Source organism: Silene latifolia, chromosome Y (assembly GCF_048544455.1).
Source record: "Silene latifolia isolate original U9 population chromosome Y, ASM4854445v1, whole genome shotgun sequence".
In the NCBI taxonomy this organism is placed as follows: Eukaryota; Viridiplantae; Streptophyta; class Magnoliopsida; order Caryophyllales; family Caryophyllaceae; genus Silene; species Silene latifolia.
In genome coordinates, this window is record NC_133538.1 from 40599731 (window position 1) to 40612071 (window position 12341).

General features: G+C 37.2%; 1 protein-coding gene across 1 annotated transcript; it reads right to left on the reverse strand.

Moving 5' to 3' along the window:
* Positions 1 to 3121: 3121 nt before the first annotated feature.
* Positions 3122 to 9066, reverse strand: LOC141627179 (eukaryotic translation initiation factor 3 subunit B-like). Its single transcript, XM_074440598.1, has 11 exons — positions 8795 to 9066; positions 8471 to 8705; positions 7400 to 7546; positions 6607 to 6735; positions 6316 to 6444; positions 6125 to 6208; positions 5870 to 5994; positions 5417 to 5609; positions 4755 to 5287; positions 4516 to 4624; positions 3122 to 3714 (listed from the first exon to the last, which is right to left on the reverse strand). Exons 1-11 carry the CDS (start codon positions 8899 to 8901, stop codon positions 3376 to 3378), a joined length of 2130 nt encoding a protein of 709 aa, XP_074296699.1. The 5' UTR covers positions 8902 to 9066; the 3' UTR covers positions 3122 to 3375.
* Positions 9067 to 12341: the final 3275 nt, after the last annotated feature.

Here is a 12341-nt window from a genome sequence, read left to right on the forward strand (position 1 = left end):
TGATCTCCTTCACAAACATGATATGCTTGCGTCAAAACCATCAACTACTCCCATGATTTTTCACCCTCCTCTCACGTCTAACACAAACACACCACCCTGCGATGCCTCGACCTATCGGTCGATCGTAGGAAGCTTGCAATATCTTTCACTCACGCGTCCTGATGTCTCTTTTTCGGTCAATAGACTAGCTCAATTCATGCAGCAACCACAATTAACTCACTGGTCCGCATTAAAACGGTTACTTCGTTACCTTCATGGTACGATGCATCTTGGACTACAGCTCCACCGTCACACTCCCTTACAGCTACATGCCTTTAGTGACGCTGATTGGGCTGGTGACAAGGATCAGTATGTCTCGACTTCTGGTTATCTTGTTTATTTGGGTCGCAATCCTATAGCCTGGGCATCTAAGAAGCAGAAAACTCTGGCTATGTCCTCTACTGAGGCCGAATTTTGGGCTGTGGCTGCTGCCACATCGGAAATTTTGTGGATCCAATCGTTGTTAAGTGAGCTAGAGTTTCAATTTAAGGCTCCACCGGTGATTTATTGTGCTAATTTAAGTGCAACACATTATGCCGCTAATCCCGTATTTCATTCGAGAATGAAACATATAGCATTGGCTTTTCATTTTGTTAGACAACATGTTCAAGCAGGTATACTCCGTGTGACCCATATTAGTGGTAATGATCAACTCGCCGACGCTCTTACAAAGCCTCTGCCTCGTTCCCGGTTTGATAGCTTAATATCCAAGATCGCCCTATTCAATGGACAGTCCGTCTTGCGGGGGAATGCTAAACCAACTCCTTAATATTAGTAATTAGTTGGTTGTATGTACCGTATTTTTAGTGTGCACATATCTTGTATAGCTTCTTATCCTTTTTGTAACCACTAGCTTATTTCTTTCCACATACTCCCTCCATTCAACTCCACTTTGCAGGTTTCTATTTTGCACACTATTCACAAGCGGACATTCAAATTCAATTTTCTCTCGATACATAAGTTAAAATATATTCATGTGGGATCTTATTTGATTCGTCTTTAAGAATACATTAAAAATATCTAACTTTTATAATTTTTGCAAATACGTAGCTGAAGATATTTACCGCGTAAAAGTCGCGTTGGCAAACGTGATAAAGTAAACATGTAAAGTTGAGTTGAATGAAGGGAGTAATTAGGATTAACCCTAGCTTAGCAATAGTATATATTCTGATGTATTCTTTCATTGTAATTAACATATAATAATATAATTCATATATTTCTCAAATCATCTTGTTAATCTTATAGAAGAAGTGATGGCGGTGTTAAAACATGTCGTATTCACGATATCTTACGAGATCTTTGTCTCTTTATCATCGTCTCAATGGAAACTCTTGAGCAACGAATTTAAATTATTGAAGATATTGGATCTCGGATGCCATCTGTGAACTCATGAATTTAAGGTACTTGAGAATTCGAGTCCCTTATACTACTCTTCCCTCATCCATATTCGAGCTTTGGAACTTGCAAGTGCTTTTTGTTCACGGGAACCCGTCTTATACCATGCCTAAAGGGTTGTTCAAGCAACAACGACTGCAACAGTTGATCCTACAGGGGCGAACTACACTCCCTCCCTCTCGAGTTTCACCATCGAATCAACCTTTGCTTTGTCTATCCGTCCTCTCCTCTATTTTTCCCAATGAAACCTTCAAAAACCTCGTCACAAATGGGCACTTGACCAAGTTAGGACTATTCAACTTTGAAAACAATCCTTTGCAATCTTTAATATATCTCTTTCATTTCTTACCACGTTTAGAGAAGCTGAAAATGTCATTTGAAGGAATCACCGAAGTGCGGGATCTTACACCAAGCCTTAAAAAGCTCACTATAAAGTCGTTGATTTGGTCAACGAATTCCATCGATATGCTTGGCAAGTTTCCGAATCTTCAAATCCTAAAATTAAGGGATGTACAACTCAAACTTGACCGAGAAGACATGAAGTATACCGGCCTTTGTTTCTCTAAGCATTTGTGTATTCTTGAAAGAAGGAAAACCACCGCTTTATTTTCTCTCCAAATATGCTTGCTTCACCAGTAAGAGGATTATACATCTGATGTACTTCCTCCAATTCTATAGTTTTTGAACATTATAATAAAGTTTTTGAGTTTTATTTTAAAGTTTCTGAGTTTCACTATAAAGTTTTTGAGTTTATTCACTTAAAAACTAAGCTCTAAAAAATTACAATAAAACTCAAAAATATTAAATATAAGTTTAGTTAACTTTTAGTTTTGACGGAAAAAATATTAAAATCTAACTTATAAACTTTAATATGCTAAAAAAAATACACATATGCTTAAAAACAAATAAAGTTTGAGGTAATAAGCTCAAAAAAAATACATATATGCTCAAAAAACAAAAAGTTAGAGTAGTACATCCGATGTATGTTCCTTTTTCTCTTGCTTCACCAAGGAACTTAAAATTATCCTCCTCCCATTTAATTTCGTAATGAAGTGGAGTTGCGAGTCGGATGTAACTTAAGTTGTGAGTATTATATTTTCTAATTTCTCTTTACTTGTGCATTTGCAGTGTAAGACTTAAGAGTTCAGAGCTTTTCGTTTTAACGCTAATTCTCATGTGAGACGATCTCTCAATGATGATAGTTTGAGACTCCTCAATCCTCACATGGTGTTGAGTAGTGTAGTTGAATAATGCGCTTCTTTTTACTGAAAAATACTTCGCAAGTCATTATATATAATTTTTAAGAAATTTTTCTGTCTTTTGAAATTTATATCGGAGTTATTTAGTTGAGGTTTGGATACATACATACATCGACGATTTGAAAGCATTTGAAATAACCAAGTCTGGGGATAACAATTCAAATCAATCTCATGAATATCATTCATCAATCAATTATTCTCGAGATATACAGAATATATTGCAAGAGTACAAGTAACAAATTACTCCATACAATATTCCATCTTCTTTCTAGAAGTATACTTTACTTTTTACGCAATTCGATTTGTTAATAGAAAATAGGCTGCTAATTCAAGAAATGTCGTAATGAAATTATAACAATATTCGCAATTTACAGAATCTGAAACAGCCAAAGACAAACGTTGGGCATAAAACTATAAAAGGATGAGCATTATTAGCAATTATCGCTAAACTTAACTTGCAATTTACCCTTTCGCCATAAAAAGAAAGTGTCAGAACAGAAGAAAACGGTTTAAATCCAATACAGATGTCAATGTAAAAAGCAAGTGCCACTGGAGTGACTCTAGTTAACCAATTTCTTACAACTGGAACAAAGACGGAACAAAAGACAGCAAAGAAAAAGGGTGAACAAATATGATCATATGGAGCAACAGTTGGTCAAATAGAGGAGATTAGGTCAAGTCATTATTGATCGTAGTCGAAGGAAACAACTTCTTTGACATCAATGACCTCCTCATACTCTATTTCCTTTGCCTCATATTCCTCCTCCTCCTCACTGGCTTCACCGCCTCTCAGTCTCTCCCTCTCCAACCTCTCAGCTTCGTGGTTTTGGTTCCATTGGTGAAGCCAGGATTCCCATTCTTCCTTCAACAGTCGCCTCTTCTCGCGGTCTTGCTCGCTCAACAACAAGGATACATCCTGGTCCTCAGCTTCGTACTTCTTACTGTACTTCTTTATGTTCTTTGCTATTTCCTCTTCCTTTTCAGGGCTTAACAAGGTTGGGGGCCTTGGGCGCCATTGAAACTGTAATAACACAATGGTGAGCCAAACTTTAGATGATACAGCAACACTGGTTGCAAAAACCAGGATTCCTAACCCAAAAGAAACCCAAGTAAAGTCACCAGACTTGATGACTAATTTTGAACAAAAAAATCATAAAAGCCACGGCCAGAGAGTGACAGCACAGACAAAAGAATCTGATTAACTATCTATAACCAATGTCCCCAAGAAATCTGAACACAAACCATCCCATACCAAAGGACCCAATAACAGGGTATCCAAATGACCAGAACCTGCAGTGATCCAACGCAGATGACTCATTTGTGGGTCAATTTCAGACTAGCCAATCTGAGACTAATTACCTTTGAGTTTATCACCAACTAGGAAGCATTTCCACAGTAACTACAGCCGAAGTTGGTTTTAAGAGTGATGTTTCCAAAACAAACTGTTCTAGAAGTAATCTGGACAGAAACCATAAACCACAAGGGTAGAACAGAGTACCTTACCTTCACAAGTTCATAGACCTTATGACATCACAACTCTATTGATAAAATGCAACTACACATCCTTATGAGAATGCTTTCTCGAAAGAAGCACACACACACAAGGAATAGAGAAGGCAACCTGATTTCCGACAGCTAAATGAACAAGCATATCATGTAACAAATATTACATTAATAATATAATGACAACATAAGGTCATTGTTCAAGGTTGAAATGTTGGGTTCACCTACGATCTTATATAACTGTGTCATAACTACATAGTGCTTGGGTAAGATCATTCCATTCAAAGAAAGATATAAAAAAGCGTCAATTATATTTTACCTGGAAGAAATGATCCTTCATTATTCTGTACAGCAGCTTCCCGTTGAAAGACCAAATGTTGAAGCCATTCTCCATCTCGTGGACCGAAGTGACAACAGTCGCAACATATCTAAAAGGACAAACAAGGCAGAAAGTCAGCAACAGCAAGATTATTCATTACAGAAGCCTAGAAATCTTGTCTGATAACTGAAAAAACAATATACTTATTAGAACACTGAAAAGTGAAAACATATCATTACCTCCCAGTTGAATCCCATTCAATGTCAGTACACATGAAATGCTCAGCCGTACCCATTGTTTCAAGCTCATCAACATTGAAAAATTCCAACTGCCCATTGAAACCCTTCAATCCAGCTAATATTATATAACGACCACCGGGTGACCAATAAAGAGCATTAGCTTGCTTTGTTTTGAGAGTCGTGAGCTTAGAGACTCTGCTTGTATGGTGAGTCATCTTCATTGAGTAGAAGCTTACGTCGGGCCTAGGGTTATCACCATGGATAACTGCAAATCGGTGGCCCTTGGGTTCCCAAGCAAAAGCAATGATTTTGTCATTTTTATTTTCAAGTTCCAAAACTTCAATAGGTATGTCACGTTCCTTGATCCGGAAAAGCTCAAATCCAGTGTATGTGCTTTTCTTTGTTTTGGTGTATCTATCGACTTTAACAGCAAGATACTCTCCGTTGCTTTGCCAATACATTTTGCAATCACTGACACTGAAAAGATTTTTTTGGCGTATCTCCACTTTGCTAGGGATCTGATAAAGACTCACCTGTAGAGAATAGAAATTTTATGAGCAGTTGGATGAACAATTTTGTATCTACAGGAGTTATTGAGTTAGAAGAATACCACTATACTGACAGCTAGCTTACAAGAAAGTAAATAGGAACAAGGTCCATACCTTTGCCGGTTGGTTACCAAGCTCAGGAACAAAAAGTGCCAAAATCGAATCAGTGGGAGACCAACTGAAGTCCATAACATTTTCCACCTTTATGGACTTCTTGTCAATGAGAGTAAAGGTTTCTGTTTCATACACCGAGACGACATTTTTCCCAATTCTAGCAAAATATTTATCATCCCTTCCACCAGCCCATCTATAAACAACAAAGCAGTCATTAAGACAAACTGTTGATAAGCGGCAAAACAGTGAAGGAAAAAGAAGAATAACAAATGAAAGTTAAACAACATAAATAAAAAGAAAGAAGAAACTAACAGAACTCGGCTAAATTCAATGGACAAATAACGCAAAAAATACTTGCTCGTATAGATGGAACCACCAAAATAGTTGCAAACTTGCACAACAAATGTCACAGCAATCATACACTCAAGGCAGATGAAGTCAATAAAATATTACTTGAAAATGGGCCAACTGATCCCAGTCAAACCACCTGCCCCTCCTACTGCAAACTCGTCAGCACTTCCTTTAAAATCTCGCTTCACCTTTCCAGTCCTTGTATCAAAGATATTGAGCCCAACCCTCTAGTAAGAACACAAAAAAATAGATCAGAAACAGGACAACAAACTTTCCAAATATTAACCACTGAAAAGTAAAAAAATCATTGCCAAATCATGCTCTATTTGGCAAGGCTGAGTGGTAAAATAAGCTTACATGGGTATCTCGAGGATTGCTTGGTTCATGGCTGCTGTAAGTAACAATAAACTTCTCTCCAGGAGAAAAGTCAATTAGCTTAACCTGCAAATACCACCATGTAGCAGTAACAAGGACATCTATTTTAAATTAAAAAACAATATTTAATCATCCATGCAAAACATACAACATATGCTAGCTGGACAACTAACCTGTGGATGAATATAACGCATTAAACGGTCAAAGGTTGAGGCCCCACCCCAAACAGCAGCACCTTGACGGTGGATTGTAGCCAAGTAAGTGCCCAAAGGGGACCACTGCACGTAGCTGTCGGTCCAAAACTGAAATTTCAAGATTACGGATTACACATCTGATGAAAACTACACACAGAGGAAAAAAACAACCACGTCCGTTTAACAATCTAATCTGAGCCAGTGCCGGAAAAGTTCGTGGGCACCAAACTTTTAACGAAAATGAAATAAAGAACATGAAGATATGCATACAGAACGTTTGTGAACAAGATCAGGCTTCAACTGCCTGGCATCGTTCCACAAAACCTCCGTGTCTTGCCCCGCACGGATAACAAACTGATCCCGAGCCTTGGCATCGGTAAGCCAACGTTGCAAATTTTCCTGAAACAAACCAAATCAGTAATGAGCAAACTTACAGCTCAATTCCCGAAGATATTTATAAATATAATTCATTAAGATAAATTCAAATGCCTACAATCTCTTGCATATGAATTCCTGTGCACAATACCAAAGCTCAACTATACAGGTGTTTTCCATATCTACATTTCTTTACGAATCAAATACTTTCTACCAGTGAGTTACACCTAGAATTCCATAAAATAGCCAATGATTTGGTGGCTCAGAAACATCTTTGGTTCCTATATCACAAGCACAAATTTGCTTTCCACCTACCAGAAATCAACCTCTACGACCAATTGGTACATCCCTTGATGAAACTATACAGAAGTCATTACAAGTACCAAAACCCTAAGTATATGTGCTTTCTCAGAAAACATACTAATATATAACAAACAAGTCACTTATCACTTTGATTGAAAAAGTACAATCGCCGTAGATAACAAATAGCATGTGGATAAAAAGAAATCATTAGGTCCAACCACAACAAAGAAGTCTGAGATAGAGAGGGAGGGCTAATAATACTACTACTTCAGCCAAGAGCAATGAATGTAACTACTTGACCAGAATACAAATGTACAAGGAGATAAAGTAACCATGACATCTTCAAACAACAGCAAAAAGAATCAAACTCAAGCATTAAAATTACAGTTGGTTTGTATGGCTGCATTTCTAGCGCCGCCCACTCATCAGGAACTTTCATATACTTCTCGATATCTTCGAACAAATTCACAGCAAATAAATGGGCCTTGTCGAGCCTGTATCCATGCGTCTTTTCCTTTGCAAGTTCAGCTTCCTAAAATCATAAACCAAACACACATTCCACCATAAATATGTTGCAAACGCAGCTACAAACCATACCAGTGATACCACACATAGGGCACAATCCAAATTCGGGACCACACTCAGAAAACATTTCCTCGCCTTTTATACACAGAAAGTCAAAAACCAAATTCTATATATAAATCACCAAGCCACCTCCGAAAAGAGTTAAGACAAATATCATACCAAAAAACCATAGAAAACTCCAATCCATAATCACAAAATCCCTTTCATCAAACAAATATCATTATCATCATAAATCATTCATAATCTGAAGAACATAACCTTACAGTTCAATCCAAATTGAACACATTGTTTCTTGAAGACCCATTAGCAAAATCATAAGAAAACACTATAAATTCGAACTAAAACAGTCAACACTAAATTAAAGAGTTCAATAAAAGGTTACCTGAGGGGACAGAACTTCACAATTCACATTAAATTTCATCAAAATAATATCCATCAAATTTCATAAAATGTCTTTCAAAAAACAATGATCATCAACATGATTCATCCATAATCAAAAGGACACAAATTAATGATTCACATTAAATTAAACAAACGTTTCTTCAAGACTCGTCATCAAAATCAACATATTGTATACATATTTCCACCTAAAATATTAAGAAAACACTATAATTTCAAGCTAAGAACATCTAACCCTAAATTAAGAAACCACTATAATACCAAGAGAACGCTATAATTCACCTATAATCATAAAATCTCTTTTATCAAATAAATATTCATCATCATTATAATCATTCATAATCTAAAGAACACAACTTCACAATTCTCATGAACCTAAACACATATATATTCAATACCCATCAACAAAATCATCATATTATACACATATCCACCCAAAATATTAACAAACCCTAAACTATAGAGTTGTTACCTGAGGAGTATTAAATTCAATAAAACAATAACCAAGTGATTTGCCAGTTTTCTCATCAACTGGCATCCAGAATCCGTTCTCTTTGATAACACCCATTTGACTGTAAATCTTACGAATAACAGCCTCAAGTTTATCAAACTTCTCAGGCAAAACTTGGGGTAAATTATCAACAACAACAATGTTCCCAAACCCCTGTTCGAATTCAACTTCTTCTTCCCTAAGATCCTCATCATCGCTGCAATAAAACACGTCATAATCGGATTAAAAACTGGGTAATTAGATTAAAATACCAACAAATTGAATTACAACAAGTAAATATGAAACCTTTTAATGCCGAAATCCTCTCCTGGTGGTAATTTGATTGAATCCCAATTAACCTGGGATAGATCAATGCCGAGGGCAGCTGCCCTTTCATCAAAATCGATCGCCATGGTTAGAATAATTGTGTGGATGTGAGAGAGATTTGGGCGTTTATGGAGAATAACTGTGAGAATTAGGGTTTTGGGAGAAAAGAGTGGAAGCTAATAATGAGGGAGTGTGGAGTGTATGCGGGTGGGTCGGGTATTTCTTGAGAAAAATACTTAGGTTTATATAGTAAGGATTTTTTTGTCAAAAACTAGCTTATATTTAGGGTATTTGTAAAAAGACTAACTTATACTCCCTCCGGCTTCGACTTGTTGTTTTCTTCCCATTTCATTATAATACTCCTCACATATATTAGAGAAACGGGAAGAAAATTAAAAGTCAAAGGGAGTATTATTTTTATTGCTTTTAATTTTCTTTATTTTTGGTCATTAACTACCTGTGCTGAAAATATGATGAGATTTGGTCAGTTTAGTGACATTAATGTATCTCACATGGCTTTGTTGACATCAAACAACAATTAGCAACTACGACCAAACTGTATTTTAACTTCAGACAAGCAAAAGTTATGTTTACATATGTCAATAACACCTACAAATATTCACTAAAGTTAAGTGTAAATACATCTTTGACTTCCTGAAATCGGACCTACGTAAGAATAAAGTAAGAAAAGACTCGTGAGATAATGCTGTAAAATTGACCAAATATGTCTAGAATCTTGGCACAGGTAGTTATTAACCAAAAATAAAGAAAATAAAGGTAGTTAAAAATAAAAAAAATTAATGTAAGGTAGTATTTTTACAAATACCTCTAGAGAGAAAAATGATGGAAAACTAGAGAGAGAATAGCCGCCTTCGATTTTCGAGCCTATGGCTAGGAAATCCAATCTGCAAAGACAAAGGGAGATGATGCTAAGAGGAAAGAGTGTTCCGGGGGCAAAGTCCTTGGCAGTAGAAGATTCAAATCATGAAGATATGGAAAAGTCGGTTCCGAATGAAACTAGGGCAGGACCAGATGTTGATGAGGAACGTAAGACAAAAGATATTAATGAGATTAATGGCATCCCAGAATTAGTAGTTGAAACGGATGAAGAGGAAGAAGAATGTGATGAAGATGACATTGAGAATGAGGAGGATGAGGAAGTTGTTCAGGAGACAGCAGAACAGAGTCCTCTTGTTAGCGAGGAAGAATAAAAAACAGAGACTGATGACATGTTACAGTTACAATTGGAGGATGTTGAAGAGGAAATTGAATATTGGAGTCAGGCGGTGGTTTGGTTTATTCTGGGAGCAAATCCGTCGTGGGAGGTGGTAGAAGGTTTCATAAGACGGATTTGGACGAAGTTTAATATTGACAAAATTTCGTTCATGCCCAATGGTATTTTTTTGGTTAGGTTTAAAACAATGGAAATGAAAGAGAAAGTCATGAGTTCAGGGCACTATCTTTTTTACAATAAACCAATGATTGTTAAGGCTTGGACTAGGGACATGGAAATGACAAAGGATGATGTGAAATCAGTCCCTGCTTGGGTTCAAATCCATAAATTACCCCTAAAATTTTGGGGTAAAGGATTACCTAAAATAGCTGGTTACTTGGGAAGTACATTAAATGTGATGCAGCCACTGAGGAAAGGACAAGGTTGGGGTATGCACGTGTTATGGTAGAACTGATGGTGGACCAAGAGTTGCCTGCACAGATTGCTTTTAAGGATGAAAAAGGTCTGATCATAAGGGTTGATATAGAGTAAGAAGTGGAGACCTGTCAAGTGTAAGAAATGCCAAGGCATGGGGCATGAGATGGAGCATTGTAGAAAAGGAAATCAGGGAGATGCTGGAAAAAAACCAGTTAAACAGATATGGAGAGTAAAGCAAACTGTTGGGTACAACAACCAAATTCGATTGCAAGACAACCACGAGGGCACTCGCCTCTGACTAAGACAAACACTCAGATGGTGACTGGGTTTGTAACCTCACGCAAAAGATTAGTCAGAATGCATAGACAGGAAGGAGACAGGAGTGGATATAGTGCTGATACTTTTGGCGCTCATTCTTACAAAGAAATACTGACATCTCCCTCAAAAAAGAATGGTACTGATATTGGTAATGGTCGCACTAACTCTCCTCTTTTACTTAATGGATAAAATAGGATTTTGGAATGTGAGAGGAATGAATAGAGTGAATAAGTAAAAGTTTATTAATTTTTTCATGCAAAATAAGGGTGTTGGGTTATTTGGTTTGTTAGAAACAAAAATAAAGAGCAAGGCGATTAGTAAAGTTGTAAATAATTTCAATAACTGGTGTATTTCACCTAATAATGGGTACCACAATAATGGGAGAATATGGATTCTTTGGGATCCTAAGGTTTTCAGAATTCAATTTATTGAATACAATGCTCAATTCATCCATATGAAAGTTGAGGCATTGGTGAGCAGAAGTACCTTCTATTTTACAATGATATATGCTTTTAATGGTATTCAACAGAGGACTCCTCTGTGGGATCACTTAAGAAGGTTTGCTGGTCAAGCTGATGGTCCTTGGGCCATGGCCGGTGACTTCAATTGTGTGTTGTCACCATCGAGAGAGTGGGAGGCAATACTACCAATGTTGAGATTGAACCTTTCAGAAGTTGCATTGATGACTGTGAAGTAGTGGACATTCAGGCTACTGGCTCTTTGTTCACCTGGAATAATAAGCAGCAGCCTGTGGATAGGATTTACAGTAGGCTTGATAAGTTTATGATAAATAAGGCTTGGAGTGATCATTTTCCTGAGCTATATGCTAATTTCCTCCCTGAGCGCATGATGGATCATACTCCCTGCTTGATTTGTAGCTCAATGCAGATCCAAAAACCCAAAAGCTTCAAATATTATAATATGTGGGGTGCTCCTAAGGATTTTGTGCCTATCATCAAAAGGTGTTGGAGTCATACTATCCAAGGCACACCTCTTTTCAGGGTGACAAAAAACTTGAAGCTCTTGAAGCCTGCTCTGAAAGCATTGAATAGAGAGAAGTTTAGTGACATTGAGACTGAAACATCTATTAAGCAGAGTAGAGTAGCTGAATTGCAGGGTATGATAGGAAAGGATCCCTCTAATGTATCCCTTATAACTGAGGAGTTTGAGGCTTCTAAAAATTTGAGGGAGCTGACTGAGGCTAGGGACAGTTTCTTGGATCAAAAATCTAAAATACATTGGATGCAGCAGGGGGATACTAATAGCTCTTATTTCCATGGAGTGCTCAAAAAAAGAAGGAATGAAAATAGGGTTATGATGATTGAGGATAGGACTGGTAAACTGTAATACTCCGTATTTATAAGTCTTGGGGTACTCTATCGAGTAGGCCTTACTCTGTCGAGTAAGGGTGAGTTGTGTTTTAAAATAGTTTCTGACCTGTTGGGTACTCGATCGAGTAGCTGGAGTACTCGATCGAGTAGGGGGGTACTCGATCGAGTAACTTGGGTACTCGATCGAGTAGCCTGCCCCATTTTACTGAGGAGTTTTCTCGGGTTT

Coding starts and splice junctions, on each gene's coding strand:
- LOC141627179 (XM_074440598.1), bottom strand. CDS start 8,901: ATGGCGATCGATTTTGATGAAAGGGCAGCTGCCCTCGGCATTGATCTA. Junction 6,209..6,315: donor TGCGTTATATTCATCCACAG/GTTAGTTGTCCA, acceptor TGGTATTTGCAG/GTTAAGCTAATTGACTTTTC. Junction 5,995..6,124: donor GCAATCCTCGAGATACCCAT/GTAAGCTTATTT, acceptor TGTTCTTACTAG/AGGGTTGGGCTCAATATCTT.